Source organism: Ochlerotatus camptorhynchus, unplaced genomic scaffold (assembly GCF_037179485.1).
Source record: "Ochlerotatus camptorhynchus isolate MF236.1 unplaced genomic scaffold, CSIRO-AGI_Acam_v1.1 ptg000094l, whole genome shotgun sequence".
NCBI classification, from domain to species: Eukaryota; Metazoa; Arthropoda; class Insecta; order Diptera; family Culicidae; genus Ochlerotatus; species Ochlerotatus camptorhynchus.
In genome coordinates this window covers 1,471,306-1,492,112 of record NW_027040584.1, presented here as the reverse complement: position 1 = coordinate 1,492,112, position 20,807 = coordinate 1,471,306, and the positions used below count along the sequence as shown (strand labels likewise).

The 20,807-nt window shown below is 36.1% G+C and overlaps 1 protein-coding gene across 1 annotated transcript in view; it reads left to right on the top strand.

Annotated features, from left to right (window-relative positions):
- Nucleotides 1-20,807, top strand: part of LOC135698749 (putative tyramine receptor 2) — a 231,534-nt gene that overhangs the window by 109,981 nt on the left and 100,746 nt on the right. Inside the window, exons 3-5 of the mRNA XM_065218876.1 lie at nucleotides 4,455-4,569; nucleotides 4,637-5,083; nucleotides 17,802-18,139. Coding sequence (XP_065074948.1) covers nucleotides 4,455-4,569; nucleotides 4,637-5,083; nucleotides 17,802-18,139 — 900 coding nt within the window. The remainder of the gene's footprint in view (nucleotides 1-4,454; nucleotides 4,570-4,636; nucleotides 5,084-17,801; nucleotides 18,140-20,807) is intronic.

Genomic DNA, 20,807 nt, shown 5'->3' with positions numbered 1-20,807 from the left:
GTCTGTCTGTCTGTCTGTCTGTCTGTCTGTCTGTCTGTCTGTCTGTCTGTCTGTCTGTCTGTCTGTCTGTCTGTCTGTCTGTCTGTCTGTCTGTCTGTCTGTCTGTCTGTCTGTCTGTCTGTCTGTCTGTCTGTCTGTCTGTCTGTCTGTCTGTCTGTCTGTCTGTCTGTCTGTCTGTCTGTCTGTCTGTCTGTCTGTCTGTCTGTCTGTCTGTCTGTCTGTCTGTCTGTCTGTCTGTCTGTCTGTCTGTCTGTCTGTCTGTCTGTCTGTCTGTCTGTCTGTCTGTCTGTCTGTCTGTCTGTCTGTCTGTCTGTCTGTCTGTCTGTCTGTCTGTCTGTCTGTCTGTCTGTCTGTCTGTCTGTCTGTCTGTCTGTCTGTCTGTCTGTCTGTCTGTCTGTCTGTCTGTCTGTCTGTCTGTCTGTCTGTCTGTCTGTCTGTCTGTCTGTCTGTCTGTCTGTCTGTCTGTCTGTCTGTCTGTCTGTCTGTCTGTCTGTCTGTCTGTCTGTCTGTCTGTCTGTCTGTCTGTCTGTCTGTCTGTCTGTCTGTCTGTCTGTCTGTCTGTCTGTCTGTCTGTCTGTCTGTCTGTCTGTCTGTCTGTCTGTCTGTCTGTCTGTCTGTCTGTCTGTCTGTCTGTCTGTCTGTCTGTCTGTCTGTCTGTCTGTCTGTCTGTCTGTCTGTCTGTCTGTCTGTCTGTCTGTCTGTCTGTCTGTCTGTCTGTCTGTCTGTCTGTCTGTCTGTCTGTCTGTCTGTCTGTCTGTCTGTCTGTCTGTCTGTCTGTCTGTCTGTCTGTCTGTCTGTCTGTCTGTCTGTCTGTCTGTCTGTCTGTCTGTCTGTCTGTCTGTCTGTCTGTCTGTCTGTCTGTCTGTCTGTCTGTCTGTCTGTCTGTCTGTCTGTCTGTCTGTCTGTCTGTCTGTCTGTCTGTCTGTCTGTCTGTCTGTCTGTCTGTCTGTCTGTCTGTCTGTCTGTCTGTCTGTCTGTCTGTCTGTCTGTCTGTCTGTCTGTCTGTCTGTCTGTCTGTCTGTCTGTCTGTCTGTCTGTCTGTCTGTCTGTCTGTCTGTCTGTCTGTCTGTCTGTCTGTCTGTCTGTCTGTCTGTCTGTCTGTCTGTCTGTCTGTCTGTCTGTCTGTCTGTCTGTCTGTCTGTCTGTCTGTCTGTCTGTCTGTCTGTCTGTCTGTCTGTCTGTCTGTCTGTCTGTCTGTCTGTCTGTCTGTCTGTCTGTCTGTCTGTCTGTCTGTCTGTCTGTCTGTCTGTCTGTCTGTCTGTCTGTCTGTCTGTCTGTCTGTCTGTCTGTCTGTCTGTCTGTCTGTCTGTCTGTCTGTCTGTCTGTCTGTCTGTCTGTCTGTCTGTCTGTCTGTCTGTCTGTCTGTCTGTCTGTCTGTCTGTCTGTCTGTCTGTCTGTCTGTCTGTCTGTCTGTCTGTCTGTCTGTCTGTCTGTCTGTCTGTCTGTCTGTCTGTCTGTCTGTCTGTCTGTCTGTCTGTCTGTCTGTCTGTCTGTCTGTCTGTCTGTCTGTCTGTCTGTCTGTCTGTCTGTCTGTCTGTCTGTCTGTCTGTCTGTCTGTCTGTCTGTCTGTCTGTCTGTCTGTCTGTCTGTCTGTCTGTCTGTCTGTCTGTCTGTCTGTCTGTCTGTCTGTCTGTCTGTCTGTCTGTCTGTCTGTCTGTCTGTCTGTCTGTCTGTCTGTCTGTCTGTCTGTCTGTCTGTCTGTCTGTCTGTCTGTCTGTCTGTCTGTCTGTCTGTCTGTCTGTCTGTCTGTCTGTCTGTCTGTCTGTCTGTCTGTCTGTCTGTCTGTCTGTCTGTCTGTCTGTCTGTCTGTCTGTCTGTCTGTCTGTCTGTCTGTCTGTCTGTCTGTCTGTCTGTCTGTCTGTCTGTCTGTCTGTCTGTCTGTCTGTCTGTCTGTCTGTCTGTCTGTCTGTCTGTCTGTCTGTCTGTCTGTCTGTCTTGTCTGTCTGTCTGTCTGTCTGTCTTGTCTGTCTGTCTGTCTTGTCTGTCTGTCTGTCTGTCTGTCTGTCTGTCTGTCTGTCTGTCTGTCTGTCTGTCTGTCTGTCTGTCTGTCTGTCTGTCTGTCTGTCTGTCTGTCTGTCTGTCTGTCTGTCTGTCTGTCTGTCTGTCTGTCTGTCTGTCTGTAGGTATTTTTAGAACCGAAATGATGTCTAGAGCGAGGGGGACGATTCTATCTACGATGCAAAAAAGATTGTGTTTTGCTGTGGCTAGCGGCGCGCACGCTGAGTAGATAGAAAGAAGATTGATGACGATTCTGAAGATTTCCTGTAAAAAGATGATGAGCGATGCAAGTAGATGCGGCAAATGAAAGAAGATTTTTCGAAGATAGATTCGCTAGTGTGAGATTTGTTGAGCATCTAAACTTGAGATTTAGATGTGTCGCCCCCCTCGCATTTGTCACGAAAATGAATCACAGCCGGCACGCACGTTTTAATTCCAGTACTTCTGGATTCCTGGCGATGCGTTTAAGCCTTGATATTTAACGGATTTTCCAAGCATGGTTCCTTTGCACCTCTATAGTGTTACGAAAATCATTCAACTTCTAAAAGATAACATACGAATTTATACAGATTTATAACATTTTCCATTTTCACTTCCATGGCTGCTTGAAATCGAAAACGAATGAAATTTCTAATCCTACTATCAATACAAGCTGATATGTGTACACACCTTTAAAAAAAAACATACGAAAACATATATTCATTTTATCCATTGAGAATTACATACATGTGAAATCAGTGACAGTTACTCCAAAAGACCCTGTACATAAGCTTTTAGCTGTAGCGAGAGCTGTAGGTATTCGTCTAGTATAAAAAAAAATTACTCATTCATGTTCTATGAAGAGATATCAGAATGCTGAGGTAATCGGATGTTGGAGATTTTACCGAGCTAGATTAAGTGTGTAAGTGTATGGTTGACTGGCAAGTCTCAAGTTGCTGGAATGCTCCAGCCAAATGGAGATAATTCTTTGAATCTTTTAAGAGCTTTTGATGTCACTTCAGAGAAATGCAACCGCAGACCTGTTTTGGAAAAACGATTCTCTCATGGGTAAATACCTTCCACAATTTACCTTCCAACAAAAAATAAGTTTGACCTTGACTAGGTTTTTTCGCTGTATACGAATATGAAAATCACTCACAGAATTTGAAGCTCTCAATTAAAAACTGTGCTCATAGATCAAGCGCAAAGTTCCAGTTGGGACGTAATAATCAACAATGAAGAAGACGATGCTCGTCTTCTGAGAGCTTTTCCTTTTCACTGTTTCCCATCACTATAAATCCCTCTCGGCGTATAATTGGGTAGGCTTACTCGCAACCAGTTGACTCTTGCAGCTACTGAAGTCGAACCCACACATCAAAGTTCATGAATCTTTCTGGGAAAAAAAATGGATGAATCCAAAGCCAAGAGGGTCCTAAAACGTCAATCAGTATCGGATTTTCCAGCTCCAACCTGAAAGGGTTGTTTTTTTCATCGAACGAAGTAAAATCCGTTCCGCAACATTTTATATTTTTTCCCGCCCGAAGAAAGGAGAGGACGTAATTCAATCAAATTCCATATTCAAATAACAAGCAAACCGGTCAATAAGCTATTTACATGCTAATCTGCTACCACCGTCACTGTTTTCCAGTCAATTTCCCACGCAGATGAGGATTTTTTTTTTTCGATCCGTAACATTAAAATATGAAAGGTTTCGATAGCAATGGAAAGAGAACGCATCTGCCGAACTTTGAAGCTCAATCCGGGAGAATCCCGAGTAAAAATGTTATGCCTTCATTTGACGATTGATTTTTAGGTTTACGCTGGTTCCCCTGTAGTAAACATCATTGCACCAAATATACTGTATTAACAATATAGTTCATTCTTTTGTTTTTTTCGGAGACACGATTTTGCGTCAGAAAAGGCAACTAATGTATTTTATAAACATTACGAGAGATGCTTCAAAGCTACAAAAGAGATAAAAATCAAAACTTGTTTAAACAATTATTTTCGTGTTCCCAATTAGGTATCTACAGGCCTAAACAATGAGCACAACGCATCGTAATTTGTGTAATTTAATAATATGTTTATGTGTAATAATTTCAAGCCACTCACCCCTCGACCATCACCAAATGCATGTAATGGTATGTCGAACAGGAAGTTTCTATCCCCTGGAAAATCGAAGAGTGAACATTGTTGATATAATACATTTTGATTCAACTCAAGCAATTTCTAGTCGGGAAAACGGGATATTCCGCTTTGAAGCAGCCAACATTTTCAAGAAACCCTCGACTCAAGCAACCCTTAACAACAAAAGGGTTCCGTTTCAAATGTGCATTACGGACTTTTCCACTCTTCACATTCATATTAGATTTCTTCAGGTATAGAAATAAAAAAAAAACGAAATACCTTGAACTTGAACACCATTTTACAGTTTTCTAATTTGCTTTTGCCCACCCAATTTCATTGCGTCGTTTCAGGCTATTTCGGATCTTCTGCTCGGTGTATTCTGCATGCCGTTCACTCTGGTCGGGCAGGTTTTGCGGAAGTTCATATTCGGCAGCATCATGTGCAAGCTGATACCCTACTTTCAAGGTAAGAGCATATTACTGCAAAAAAAATATAATGTAACCCTGAGCATTGACCGTTCTGCCTCTGTCAGCCGTATCGGTGTCGGTGGCCGTTTGGACCTTGGTGGCCATCTCCCTGGAGCGATACTTTGCAATCTGCCGGCCGCTGTCGTCCCGTCGCTGGCAGACGCAGTTCCACGCTTACAAAATGATCGCCCTCGTATGGACGTTAAGCTTCCTGGTGAACTCCCCGCTGTGCTACGTACAACGGTTGCAGCCCGTCCAGAGGCTCCATGCCGCCAGCAGCAATGTTACCTTTACCACAAGCAGCCAACAACAACCGTCAATGCTACCGCCGATGAAGTGCCGCGAAATGTGGCCCGACAAGTCGTACGAACGAGCCTACGTGCTATTCCTGGACGCGGGGCTGCTGTGCTTTCCGCTGTTGACCATGGGATTTGCCTACTCGATGATAGTGTCCAAGCTGTGGCGGGGACTGCGGCGCGAGATACGGCACTCGACCCACCAGAAGCATCAGTGTGAGTATGATTTAGTTCAAAATTGTTTGCAGATTCCACAAGGATTATATTCAATTATTTGGTTCTAGAGCAAATTCTACAAGAATTTATTTATAAATTGTACAATAATTTGCTTACAAATTCTACAAGAATTTGCTTACGAATTCTACAAGAATGTGTGTACAAATTCTACAAGAATTTGTATACAAATTCTACAATAATTTGTTGACAATTTCTTCAAGAATTTGTTTACAAATTCTACAAGAATTATACAACAAATTCTACAAGAATTATACAACAAATTCTACAATAATTTGATTGCAAATTCTACAAGAGTTTTGTACAAATTCTACAAGAATTTAAAAACAAATTCTACAAAAATTTGATAACAAATTCTATAAGAAATTGTTTACACATTCTATAACAATTTGATTGAAAATTCTACAAGAGTTTGTTTACCAATTCTACAATAATTTGTTTACCAATTCATAACAATTTGATTGAAAATTCTACAAGAGTTTGTTTACCAATTCTACAATAATTTGTTTACCAATTCTGCAATAATTTGTTAACAAATTCTACAAGAATTTGTTTACAAATTCTACAAGAATTTGATTACAAATTCTACAAGGATTTGTTTACAAATTCTACAAAAAATTGTTTACAAATTCTACAAAAAAATGTTTAAAAATTATACAAGAATTTGCTTACAAATTCTACAAGTATTTGATTACAAATTCTGCAAGAATTTGTTTACAAACTCTACACGAATTTGTTTACAAATTCTACACGAATTTGTTTCAAAATTCTACACGAATTTGTTAACAAATTCTACAAGTATTTGTTCACAAATTCGACAAGAATTTAACTCCAAATTCTACACGCATTTGTTTACAAATTCTAAAAGAATTTGTTTACAAATTCTACAAGAATTTGAATGCAAATTTAACAAGAATTTGAATGCAAATTTAACAAGAATTTGACTACACATGATACGAGAATTTGACATCAAATACTCCAAGAATTTGACTTAAAATTCTACAAGAACTCGACTACAAATTCCAAAAATTCGACTAAATATTCTACAAGAATTTGACTAACAATTCTAAAAGACTTTAAATACAAATTCTACATGAATTTGCCTACAAATTATTAATAACAAGACTACAAATTCATCAAGAATTTGAATACAAATTCTACAAGAATTTAACTACAAATTCTACAAGAATTTAACTACAAATTCTACAAGAATTTGACTACAAATTCGTCAAGAACATGACTACAAATTCTACACGAATTTGACTACAAATTCAACAATATTTTAACTGAAAATTCTACAAGAATTTGACTTAAAATTCTACAAGAATTTGACTACAAATTCAACACAAATTTGACTACAAATTCTGCAAGAATTTGGCCGCAAATTCTACAAGAATGTGGCTACAACAATTTGAATTCAAATTCTACAAGAATTTGACTTAAAATGCTACAAGAATTCAACTACAAATTCCAAAAATTCGACTAAATATTCTATATGAATTCGACTACAAATTCTAAAAGAATTTGTATACAAATTCTACAAGAATTTGACTCCAAATTCGTCAAGAACTTAATTCTTAAAACTTGACTATAAATTCGTAAAGAACATGACTACAAATTCAACAAGAATTTAACTACAAATTCTACAAGAAATCTAATACCACTTCTACAAGAATTTGACTACAAATTCATCAAGAGCATGACTACAAGTTCTACAAGAATTTGACTACAAATTCTAAAAGAATCTGACTACAAATTCTACAAGAATTTGACAACAAATTCTACAAGAATTTGACTATAAATTGTACAAAAAATTTACTACAAATTCTACAATAATTTAACTACAAATTTAAAAAAAAATGACTACAAATTCTACAATAATTTGACTGCAAATCTGACTACAAATTCTGCAATAATTTGACTTCAAATTCTAGAAAAATTTCACAACAAATTCTATAAGAATTTTACATCAAATCTTACAAGTATTAACTTCAAATTCTACAAGAACTTGACTAAAATTCAACAAGAATTTGACTTCAAATTCGTCAATAACATGACTACAAATTCTAAAAGAATTTTACATCAAATTCTACAAAAAATTTACTGCAAATTCTACAAGAACTTGACTAAAATTCTTCAAGAATTTGACAACAAATTCGTTAATAACATGACTAAAAATTCTACAAAAATTTTGCTAAAAATTCTACAAAAATTTTACTACAAATTTCACAAGAATTTAACCGCAAATTCTACAAGAATTTTACTGCAAAACAAGAATTTTACTGCAAATTCTACAATAATTTTACTGCAAATTCTACAATAATTTGACTTCAAATTCTAATAGAATTTGACTTCAAATTCTAATAGAATTTCTCTTATATATTATTGAATTTGACTTCAAATTCTAATAGAATTTCTCTTATATATTATTGAATTTGACTTCAAATTCTAATAGAATTTGCCTTCAAGTTCTAATAGAATTTGACTTCAAGTTCTAATAGAATTTGACTTCAAATTCTAATAGAATTTGACTTCAAATTCTAATAGAATTTGACTTCAAATTCTAATAGAATTTGACTTCAAATTCTAATAGAATTTGACTTCAAATTAGACCTGTGCGCCGCCGCGCCACGCCGCCGCCGCCGACGATTTTCGTACGCCGCCGCCGCCGATGAAATTTAGCCGGCGCGCCGCCGAAGTAAAATCTTCCACGCCGCCGAATAAATTTATGTCACGCCGATGACAAATCCGTAGCACCCTTTAGGTTAAATTTATCTTGAACGCGTTGAAATTAGCGTGTGGTGCAGCGATTGTCATTTAGTCTTTTGACGTTTGTTCGCACTTTCTCGATCTAGCACACAGGAATGAATAATTCAAGTCGGATTTACATAAAGGAGGATAAGTGAATATAGGGTATCCCAGAATGTCTAAGCACGACTTTCGAACACCCCTGCTTGTTTCAGATGCCGTTTAAACAGCTGATTATCACGCTGAATTATTGTTTACATTTCGACCAACAGTTTCGTGTATCGCAAGTTGCGGTTCTTTACATTTCCGTGACAATGCGAAGCATTTCTCCGGAAAAGCGCAAACAGATCGTGCACAAATGATGTACTATACCCATTTTCTTTTAAATATCATTATTAAGGAAACTTTCAGCCCAATTCCCAACATTTCTCTGAGTAAATTAGCGAAATTGGAAGGTGTAAGCATCGGAGCCGTTCGAAACGCGATTCAGAAGTATGGTGATGAAGCAACTTTCCAGGACAAGCAAAAATCTGGAGGTAAACCGAACCCTTTTGACCAAAATCTGAACCGGAAAATCGTGCAAGCTTTCACTCGCAAGAAAAAGCAGGGCTGGTAGCAGGTCACTTTTTAGTGACTTGGTCACTATTTTGAAGCCAGTCACTAAAAAGTTACTTTTTACACCAAAAAGTCACTAAAGTCACTATTTCCCTAAACATAGCCACTAAAGTCACTTTTTCACTACTAAAATAGAGTGAAATTTAAAAATATCAACAATATGTTTAAATTGAGTACTTAGCACTAAAGTCTAAAGTAGTTTTGACAAAATATACATATCTGTTAAAAAAAATTAAAATTTTAAACAGGGTGATCAGTGAACCGCAAAACTTTTGAACACCAGGAAAACTATTGGGAAATGCCTTCAAATTCGATTAAAAATCGGGGAAAATATACCTCCATTCCCAGAAAATACATTGTAAACCTTGGAAATTTGCCAAATGTATTTGTCTGTGATAGATTTTCAAATGTCTTTCAAGGATGATTAATAACTTTAAAAAATCCAAAGTATATTTTAATAGAATTTTGAAGGATATCAGAGAAGAATACCAAAGTACAGACTACGAAAGTCTCTTGTGAAATTAAGTGCTCTGAGGACCGATTTCTTCATCTCCGCTTAAATCTTAAGCCAGTTTAACCTATATAGTTAAACTTGGCTTAACACATACAAGCGTCGCTTTTGATTATTGTTTAAATTATTAGAGACGCAAAATTTAGCTCCGACACAATTTTGGAAATAATTCCAATATAATTGAGGGTGCATTTAACGAGAGTTCTGAGAAAAATTCTATGATGATTAGTTGAGGATTCTAGGTCCAATTCTAATAAGAATTGAGGGGGTTAGAAAAGGGGTGTAAGTGTGTAAGTGACTTTGATCTATTCTCTTCACCGACTTTTTCTTTTGACAGTCACAGCTTTACAAACAGATTTTGCGCTATTTCTCCTACATAGTTTGATAAAGGAGGTTCTCATCTTGCATCCGAAATGGCACACGAATCAAGGAATTATTATCGAAAGAGAAAGTCGATGAAGAGAAGCGATCAAAGTCACTTACACCCTTTTCCTTCTAACCACTTCAATTCAAAATTAGTTCTGAAATTCTAAAGAGTTCGAAATAAATTCCGAGAATTCCAATGGAATCGAATTTTGAAGGTTCAATCTCGAAGGAATTCTGAGAATAGTTTCAAAGTTATTCTGTGATGGATTTTCATTTTAAGAATTCTGAGAAAAAACTATGGGAATTCTAAGGAGAATATGAATTGAATTTCCAATTGAATGCAGGGGAGAAGTCCATGATTATTCTAACCTGAAATTTATTAAATGTCTCGAAATTCTAAGGAGAATTCAAATAAATTTAAAATGGATTTATGGAATGGGCCTTCAGGGAGTTCCTAGAAGAACCAATATCAAATCGAAAATGATCTACTTTAACTGTTCATGTGTTATTACTTCATGCGTAAATTTAACGATTTACTTAGTAGGAGATGCTTAACGTCAAATATCAGACTTAAAGTTGAGATTTTATGCCATAGATGAGGAGATTAAATTATAGAGTGGATAGTTCCGTTATAATAAGGCAGAGTAAAAATTGTATATACAAAGTAGAAAACGAGCAAAGGAAAATTTTGAGGAAAATACGAATCGGGTAGTTGTTTACGTCAGATGGCGACTTGAGTGTGAAACAATCGATAGAACTGTTTCCGCACATCGGAGGTACATGAACAAATCGGCGATCATCCCTTTTGCCAGTGATGGCAGGGGGAAACACCCCTCAGCATCCCTCATTAACGGATGAGCTTGGTAAAGGAGATGCTCTACTCGATTCGTACCTTCCTCAAAATTGTGGTTTGTTCGCTTTCTACTTTCTGTATACAAATTTCACACTGCCGTACTATAACGGAACTATCAACTCTTTACTTTCATCTCCTCATCTATTTTTCACTTTAATTCTGATATTTGATGTTAAGCATTTCCAACTACGAAAATAATCTATTTCAAAGAATCTTGTTGATTGTTCTGCAAAGAATTTAAAAAATGCAGTATCAGTTTTGTTAAAGCTTATATGCCTCTATGTTTAAGAGAAGGGGAATTATTCTAAAATTCTTGAGATCATTCTGATGAAATTAGCGAATTATCAAAGTTATCTACCTAGATATATCAAAATTTTAAATATTTCGAACGCAGAATCAAATACAAGATCATAAAAAAATGAGAATTACTATTTGCTAGTCATCATGTATAACGCTAGCAAATGTAAATTATTTAAATCATTTCAAATGCTCTTCACAGGATATTCCGTTGTGAAATTCGATTAAATTAGAGGAATTTATGAAATTTGATTTTAAGTTCCATGACATAAAAAGTTTATTTCAATATCAAACTGTATGTGAATTTCTAAGTTACCATATAAATGGTTACTTATTTCGTATTTACAAGTCACTATTTGGTCACTATTTCCGTTTATTTAGTCACTAAAGTCACTACTATTATATCGCATCAGCTCTACCAGCCCTGAAAAGGGCTTCGGTTCAAGACGTGGCTAGAAAAGTGGGATCCTCGACAAGTAACGTCCAGCGGGCCAAGGCAAGAATGTGTCTACAGACGTTTAAGAAGCAGAAGAACCCAAAGCGAAGTGAAAAATAAGCCACATCCTTCAAAGCGAGGGCTCGGAAGTTATAGAGAGTTTTGACGTTTAATCGGCGCACACTACTACACCATTTAAATCGAACGAGTACGAGCAAGAGGGAAACAGATTAGTGGGAAAACAAACCGTTAATTCATCCATGTATGCTAGATAGAAAAAGACTATTAAACGTCAAAAAGGTTTATACGACCAGTTGCTGTGCGGAAAATCGGTGTATGAGATTATGGAAGTTGAATCATACGTTAAATTTGATTACAAAACTCTTCGTAGTGATCAGTACTACACCGTTAGTGATAGCCAAAGTGTTTGACGACGCGGATAAGTTGGTTTTTTTTTTTCAAAAAAAATCGGTAAAAATGCTATGGGCAAGCCATTCGTGAGTGTGGTATGCTTTCCGAACCGTTTGTGACAACGGAGATAATGACAGCCGATGTTTACGTGCACCGGAAGAAAAAAGTACCCAACGGAAAGTTCACTTTTACCTACTTTTGACTAGTTTGTCTCCTTTTCTCCTTCAAATGTTGTCAAAAACGGAGGAGCAAAACCACCCAACAGGGGTAGTAAAGTGTGGGAACCCAACGTTGAGTATAATCATATTTACGTACTGTTGGGTACAACTAACTTACTTTTGGTTAAAAATCCAGTGGAAAATTCCATACGAATTGCACACAAGTAAATGAAATTTACTTTGACCCGCTTTACCTACTTTTGGGTTCCTGCACTATAGTGCCGAGATGAGTGAAAAGAACTTAATTTTGGGTACTTTTTTCTAACCGTGTGCGTGAGTGTTTAAACAAGCGTCTGTTACCCATGATCCGCAAACACTGTTTTGGCCGGATTTGGCGTCGGTTAATTACTCCAAGGACACGATAGCCTGGTATAAAGCCAACAAGGTCCAATTCGTACCCAAGGAGATGAATCCGTTAAACTGTCCCCAGGCCAGGCCAATCGAAACTTTTTGGGCCCTGACCAAAGCATACTTGCGGACACATGTAAAGGCAGCGGATTCTGTTACAAAGTTTGTGAAAGACTGGGAAAAAGTATCCAACCGACCACTATTTAACGAGTAGAAAGCTAATTGCCTGGACACATCTTTTCCCAGTCCGGTATATTATGGTTTATAAAACCATTTTTGCAGACTAAATATCACTAGGTTGTAAGCTAATACTTCCAAGAAATTTGGATCTACGCTTGTGTAATGCACCACAACTGCAGAACAGATGCTCCGAGGTTTCACGTTCCAAATTACAGACACGACAGATATTACTCTGAACCCGACCAATGTTCTTCATGTGATATCTACTAGGACAGTGCCCAGTTACTAGGCCAGTGTATATACTAAGAGCTCTTTTATTGAGCTCTAAGAGCTTTTTGGTGTATGTTATATTAGGAGCTATAAATCTTTTTGGCTGGTTGCAGTTTGTGACAATCATCTAATTGGCCATCATCCTTTGCTCTTCCCAGCATTTGAGTTCCATTTTTACCGTACAGTATGATATTCCACAGTATGGTTCACTTTTGGAAAATGTCCCATCGCAACTGAAATATTTGTCCCGGGGCCAAAGATTCCTGCATCTGTTCGTATTCCAATTTTTGAGCCATCTGTGAAAAATATGATTGAGCCTTGACGAATGTTAGGACCACCAGTTTCACAATCCGAACGTGCCGTTTCACAAGTTGAAGGGAATTTCATAGGTGTCCTCTGGTTTCATCCAGTCTCCATTCATACTCATCACTGGTCCTCTTTGGATGTATTGTAACCCTAGTAGTGTTACAATTCAATTGTAGAAACTTATATACGACTTATTACAGTCATAAACAAGTTGCTGTAACTTATTGTGATGAAAGTGTGCTACTCGGGAAGATGCTTAGATGACCAACAAGATCACCTGGCACATGTTCATAAAAGGGCAGCAGATTGAGGATTGCTTCTAATGCTTTTTATGGGGTGCTACGCACCGCACCCGTTATTGCAATGCATGCTAGACGTTGAAGTTTTGCTAGTTTCCTCTGTGCAGTAGCCTCTTTTGATTCTGACCACCACACTAACGCAGCATGAGAGTTCAGATTACTCAAATTCGCGAAATCGTAGGTCACTCATAGATTGAATAAATTTTCCGACGCTTTTCTGAGGAAAACTTCTCGAATATGAGAAAAACTGATTGAGGTTTTAATCAGTCTTCTAGTACACTTCTACCCTGTGTACAATTTTCTTAATTTTTCCCTGTATTCGAGAAGTTTTCCCCGGAAAAGTGTCGGAAAATTTACTCAAACTCTGAGTGACCTACGTTTTAGCGATTTCCAGTAATCTGAAATCAAATATGGGTAGCATTTTTTGTCAATGTGCGATTGGTTTGGAAAGATTTTTTTTCTAAATCAGGTGAAATAAACTCACGCCGACCCACGCCGCCACGCCGCCGCCGCCGAAAGCAAACGGCGTGACGCCGCCACGCCGCCGCCGCCGGCAGAAAATAACATATCACGCCGCCGCCGAAAATATTTTGATCGGCGCACAGGTCTACTTCAAATTCTAATAGAATTTGACTTCAAATTCTAATAGAATTTGACTTCAAATTCTAATAGAATTTGACTTCAAATTCTAATAGAATTTGACTTCAAATTCTAATAGAATTTGACTTCAAATTCTAATAGAATTTGACTTCAAATACTAATAGAATTTGACTTCAAATACTAATAGAATTTGACTTCAAATTCTACAAGAGTTTAACTTCAAATTCTACAACAATTTGACTTCAAATTCTACAAGAATTTTAGTGCAAATTCTACAAGAATTTTACTGCAAATTCTACAAAAAATTTACTTCAAATTCTACAAGAATTTGACTTCAAATTTCTACAAGAATTTGACTTCAAATTTCTACAAGAATTTGACTTCAAATTTCTACAAGAATTTGATTTCAAATTCTACAAGAATTTGACTTCAAATTCTACAAGAATTTGACTACAAATTCTACACGAATTTGACTACAAATTCAACAATATTTTAACTGAAAATTCTACAAGAATTTGACTTAAAATTCCACAAGAATTTGACTGCAAATTCTATAAGAATTTTACTGCAAATTCTACAAGAATTTTACTGCAAATTCTACAAGAATTTTACCGCAAATTCTACAAGAATTTGACTTCAAATTCTAATAGAATTTCACTTATATTTTAATAGAATTTCACTTATATTTTAATAGAATTTGACTTCAAATTCTAATAGAATTTGCCTTCAAATTCTAATAGAATTGGACTTCAAATTCTAATAGAATTTGACTTCAAATTCTAATAGAATTTGACTTCAAATTCTACAAGAATTTTACTGCAAATTCTACAAGAATTTTACTTCAAATTCTACAAGAATTTGACTTCAAATTCTACAAGAATTTGACTTCAAATTCTACAAGAATTTGACTTCAAATTCTACAAGAATTTGACTTCAAATTCATCAAGAACATGACTACAAATTCTACAAGAATTTGACTACAAATTCTAAAATAATCTGACTACAAATTCTACAAGAATATGACAACAAATTCTACAAGAATTTGACAACAAATTCTACAAGAATTTGACAACAAATTCTACAAAAAATTTACTACAAATTCCACAAGAATTTGACTGCAAGTTCTACAAGAATTTGCTTACAAATTCTACAAGAATTTTTCTGCAAATTCTACAAGAATTTTACCGCAAATTCTACAAGAATTTGACTTCAAATTCTAATAGAATTTCACTTATATTTTAATAGAATTTGACTTCAAATTCTAATAGAATTTGCCTTCAAATTCTAATAGAATTTGCCTTCAAATTCTAATAGAATTTGCCTTCAAATTCTAATAGAATTTGCCTTCAAATTCTAATAGAATTTGAATTCGAATTCTAATAGAATTTGACTTCAAATTCTAATAGAATTAGACTTCAAATTCTAATAGAATTTGACTTCAAATTCTAATTGAATTTGACTTCAAATTCTAATAGAATTTGACTTCAAATTCTTCAAGAATTTGACTTCAAATTCTACAATAATTTTACTGCAAATTCTACAATAATTTGACTGCAAATTCTACAAGAATTTGACTTCAAATTCTTCAAGAATTTGACTTCAAAATCTACAAGAATTTGACTTCAAATTTTACAAGAATTTAACTACAAATTCAACATGAAGTTGAATACAAATTCTACAAGAATGTGAAACAAATTCTACAAGAATTCTTGCAAGAATTTTCTGCCCAATTCTACAGCAATTCGTAGAAGAATTCTACAAGAATTTGCTCAGAAAACCTACATGAACTTGATTATAATATCTACAATAATTGAATGACAATTTCTGCAAGAGTTTGATAACCAATTCTACAAGAATATGCAGACAAATTCTTCATGATTTTGCTGAAACACGCAACATGAATTCAATGACAAATTCACTAAGATACAGAATTTGATTACAAATTCTTCAATCGTTTGCTGACAAATTCTACAAGAGACTTCTGACAAATTCATTCAAGCATTTGCTTACAAAATATACATGAATTTGATTACAACATTTACAAGAATTTGATTACAAATTCTGCAAGAGTTTGATTACAAATTCTACAAAAGTTTGATAGTAAATTCTAAATGGATTTGACTTAAGTTTCTGCGAAAGGTTGCTTACAAATTCTTCTAGAATTTGTCTTCAAATTATACAAGAATTTGTAAACAAGAATCAAAACAAAATCAAACAAAAATCTACAAGAATTAACAGACATATTCTACAATAATTTTCTGACAAATTCTCCATGAATCAATCTACAAATTTTCCAAGAATTTATCTACACATTCTAGAAGAACTTGCTAGCCAATTCAACAAGAATTTTTTTACTAGGGATTTGCTTTCTAATTATTCAAGAATGTGCATAAAAATTCTTCTAGAATTTCCTTAGAAATTTTGTTTGAATTTGCTTATAAATTCTACAACAATTTGCTAACAAATTCTATGTGAATTGACTTACACAATTTACAAGAATCTACAATAATATTCTTAAGAATTATATAAGAACTTGCCTACAAATCTGCAAGAATTTGTTTTCAAAATCTAAAAGAATTTACTTACAAATTCTACTAGAATTTGTCTTCCAATTCTATGAAAAATATCTACAAATTAGAGAAAAACTTGCTGTAAAATTCTACAAGAATTTTCTGTCAAATTTGACAAGAATTTGCTTCAAAATTCTACAAGAATTTGCTGTCAAATTGTACAAGAATTTGTTGACAAATTTTAAAAGCATTTGCTGACAAATTTTATAAAAAAATACTGTCAAATTTTACAAGAATACATGAATTTTCTGATCAATTCTAAAATTTCCTAAATTTCCTGAAAAATTCTACAAGAATTCCCTGACAAATTCTACAAGAATTTTGTGACAAATTCCAAACGAATTTGATGACAAATTCTGCAAGAATCTGCTGACAAATTCTACAAGAATCTTCTGACAAATTCTATAAGAATTTGCTTTCAAATTCTACATGAATTTGCTTTCAAATTCTACAAGAATATGCTAACAAATTCTAAAATAATTGGTTGAAAAAATATACAAGGATTTCCTGATAAATTCTTCATGAATTTGTATACATATTCTACAAGAATTGTATTACAAACACTAAACGAATTTGCTTACAAATTCTATGCGAATCTTTAAAAATTCGATTACAAATTCTACAATAATTTTCTGATCACAAATCTAAAAGAATTTGATTACAAAATCTACCCAAAATTTTCCCGACAAAATCTTAAATAATTTGATTGCAAATTCTACAAGAATCTCATTTTAAATTCTACCAGAATTTTCTAGCAGTTTTTGCGAGAATTTTCTAACAAATTCTTCTAGCATTTGTCTACAAATTATGCAAGAATTTGTTTACAAATTCTACAAGAATTTGCTTCTAAATTTTGCAAGAATTAGCTTACAAATTCTACAAGAATTGGCTTGCAAATTCTTCCAGAATTAGTCTACAAATTCTTCCAGAATTGGTCTAAAAATTCTTCCAGAATTTGTCTTTAAATTCTACTAGAATTCGTCTACAAATTTTACCAGAATTTGTCTAAAAAATCCTCTAGAATTTTTCTACAAATTCTTCTTGAATTGTCTACAAATTCTATAAGATTTTTTTTGCAAATTTTACAGGAATTTGTATACAAGTTTTAGTAGAATTTACTTGCAAATTTCACTTGAATTTGTGTACAAATTCTAGTAAAATTTGTACACAAATTCTACTAGAATGTTCCTGAAATTTCTAATAGAATTTGTTTTCAAATTCTATCAAATTTATACTGCAAATTCTACCAGAATTTGCCTTAAAATTCTTCCTGAATTGGCCTGCAAATTCTACCAAAATTTTCCGTAAATTCTACCATAATTTGTCTACTTATCTCTACGACTAGTACCCCGGACAGACTATAGCTTATATCATGTAATATAAGCTGGCTTGCAATGAGCACTCATATATAGGATTTCCAGTGAAAACTAGATTTATGAGTGCTCATTGTAATATATGTACGGGGTATAAGACTAAGATATCACATTAGATCCAGATCTGATGCGCAGCGGAAAGTGACAGCTAAATCTATTGTCTAACTGTCAAATTTACGTCAACGCAACGCAAACGGATCTATAGTGGGTGCAAGTTTTATTGTGGTTTTAAAGCAATCTATAAAACCCTAATTGTTACTTGGGAATTCACCTCATCGAATCACATCCTTCCATTCCAGTGCGAATCACCAACTCAACGCCGACTTCGATGAACGCCGTGGCGGGTTCAAAATTGCTCCCATCCCGGTCCCAGGAATCCGGCTGCTATCTTTTAACCGCAACGCCACCCATCATCAGCTCCAACTCCAATCTGAACCGTGGCTGTTGCTCCACAGCCTCCACCGGTGCCAACAACAACTACTGCTATTCCAGTTACGGCAACAACGTCCTGCACTACCGTGGCGGAGGCGGCGGCGGTGGTGCAGGAATGGATTCCATGGGCCCTACCGTGCACCATGGAAACGCTGCCAAACAACGATCCGGAGTTCGATTTCGGATGCTGAAGAATTTTGTGGAGGTAGGTGCAGATAGATGCTTGAAAAGCGATAACGGGGATTATCGCTTTTGTATCGTCGAGAGAACACTCCTGGGTGGTTCGTGATAGCAGAACATAATGAAATCACGTTTACAAACGTGCAAGCGTGCGATTCGATATGGCTAGGCAAGGGGTTTTGCAAGCTGGTCAAGCCACGGAGCGCTATTCGAGAGAAATGTGCTTCGTGGAGCACCGATTTTGCTAGAATTTTCAAGAATGACTGCAGATCTACAAGGCAAAATATAACAAATTGGCGAGAATCCTTCAATTCAATGAACAAACAATCATCAAATTTGGATTCTTAAATTCGGTCTCCTTGATCCACAATGGGCTTTCAACTGTTTTTAATATCTGCAATGGATAAGTGCACGTCAAAGTCAAATTTGACCTCATTTCATGTAGAAAACCTTTAGAACTGTCAACGTTCGTCAAATGCATCTAGGATTTGTGAATTCTACTAAAAAAAAAGTGGATTTCATTTCGATTATGATTGCCTTTGATTTGACCGTCAAATTTCTGAAGTGTCTTGGATCATATTAAACCGTTAGAAGTTTTTTTTCTTCGAATGGCTAAACCCCTTTTGGCTTACTGTAATTTGGCATAATGGTGATTTGGCATAAACTAGATAAAGGTAAAACGTTACAGGTAAAACGTCTCAACGCCATTTTTCTGATAGATTTTATTATAAATTCGATCATATAGAGCCTGAATACCAGAAAATAAAAATTAGGATTTTGAATAATAACGAAATCGACGAAAATCATAACTTTACATAATCAAATTTCATGTTTCATAAAAGCCTCTATTTGGAGCACTAGTAAAGGCCTGGCGAAGCACGATCTGAAAACCCCTGGTTAAGGAGAAAATTGCATTCCTGAACTGGCGATTGGAAGTCAATGTCAAACTATTGTGGGTGTTGTCGTTGAACGAATAGAGTAAAGGCACAAGTGTTACATAAATTACATCTTTGAACACTTTGGTATTACGTACATCGTGATGTTCCAGTGGTATGGTTTATTCTAAGAACATCAAAGATGGCACGGGTGTTCTGTGGTTCTATGTAGAAGAGTGAATCTAATGTAACAACGAGACAACTTTCGGTAGCCTTGTTTAACTCCGAGTGCTCTGGTTCGTGTGTAGCTATTTGTTTCTAGAAGGCGGTATCGTTATCCAGTGTATAGAAATCAAACAAGCTTTCTTGTGCTGCTTTTGTTTGTGGCATAGTGGTTCGGTGGAAGCAAATTTATTGGTCTGGAAAGGAAATGGAACGAAGCGGAATTCAATTCATCATACCAGTAGCAACATAGTTCAAATTTAATTCATCGTACATCACGTGCAAGAACTTCAAAGTCAAATTCTATTTGTAAATTCAATCGGTGATTAGACACCTAGTTTCAGTCAGTTGCTGAATATTTCATCGTAAACCCACATGAACTCAGCTGTAATGTATCTAATTTAGTATACGCCTAAATCAACAACGTTGTATGACAGCTTGTAAACAATTGTGCTGTTTATGCGAACTGTAGCTCAAAATTAAACGAGAGACGATTTTACGCGACAGTTAAAATTTAGAATTTAATTTATTTTATTATTATTTATTCGCATCCCAATGATTCACTACCCATAACACAACACATCATCAGCTTAGAACAGCAGTGAGTGGCTGCTAGAAAATCCAACAACTATACACGCGTTCTCATAGAAGCACCGTTCCATCGATCAGGTCCAAACATGAAATAGCATAGCTCATCAATTTAATTGTTGCTCGTCGCGTTGAATCATAAAATCAGGATGATTCACTGCTTGACCGTCAAGCAGTGCAGTTTGGTTTTAGCTCGCTCTCTCGAGTAGTTCAGAAAGTTCGTTGCGATAGTAATCGCGCTCTCGCTTTTGCGGTATTTGGTGAAGCATCGCACGACCCTAGAGCATGACTACGCGACTACAACTCAGACCGAAAAACGATCCCGATCGTAGAAACTGGTGGCGAACAATCGTTATGCCATATTGTCAACATGGCGATGAACCGGAAGTGGAAAGGAAGGAGAAACTTTCGCCGTTCTTCGTAAAGGGATTCCTTGCGGGGGATTATAGACTATTACATAACTTTTTGGCTCAGCTCTGGTACTCTCGTCGGTCCCAAGCTAATCGATTCACCTCGAAACATAGGAAAATCCACTAACCCCTCATTTTATCTGTCAAACTTTCACAGCGAATCAAAACAAACATTGTGTAGTACTAGAATTTCGACTAGAATGGGGTACGTTAATCGTTTTCTTGGGACCAATGGGCTAGTCAAGTAGTGACCCAATTTAACATCGTTAGTTTCGTATTGATTGTTGCTATTACCGAAGACAACAAATCAAGAAGACTGGCAACTTAGCCAGAATTCAAGCGACAGATACAATGGCGCTGCGCTTGAGTGAAGGTGGAAGCAACGCATAGAAAAATGAGCAAATACTCTCGCAAATACTCAAACCCTTCTTCTGAGGATGTAATCTTTGCTATCAAATTCGTTCGAAGCATTTACCTTTGAGCGGCAGATTACGCGATTGTACCTCTCTCACAGCGTTGCCAGATTGTTTTAAAGCTTATCGGTATCAAGGGTATTAAAAATCGGTATTTATCGGTATTTTCTATTTATTTAATTTTA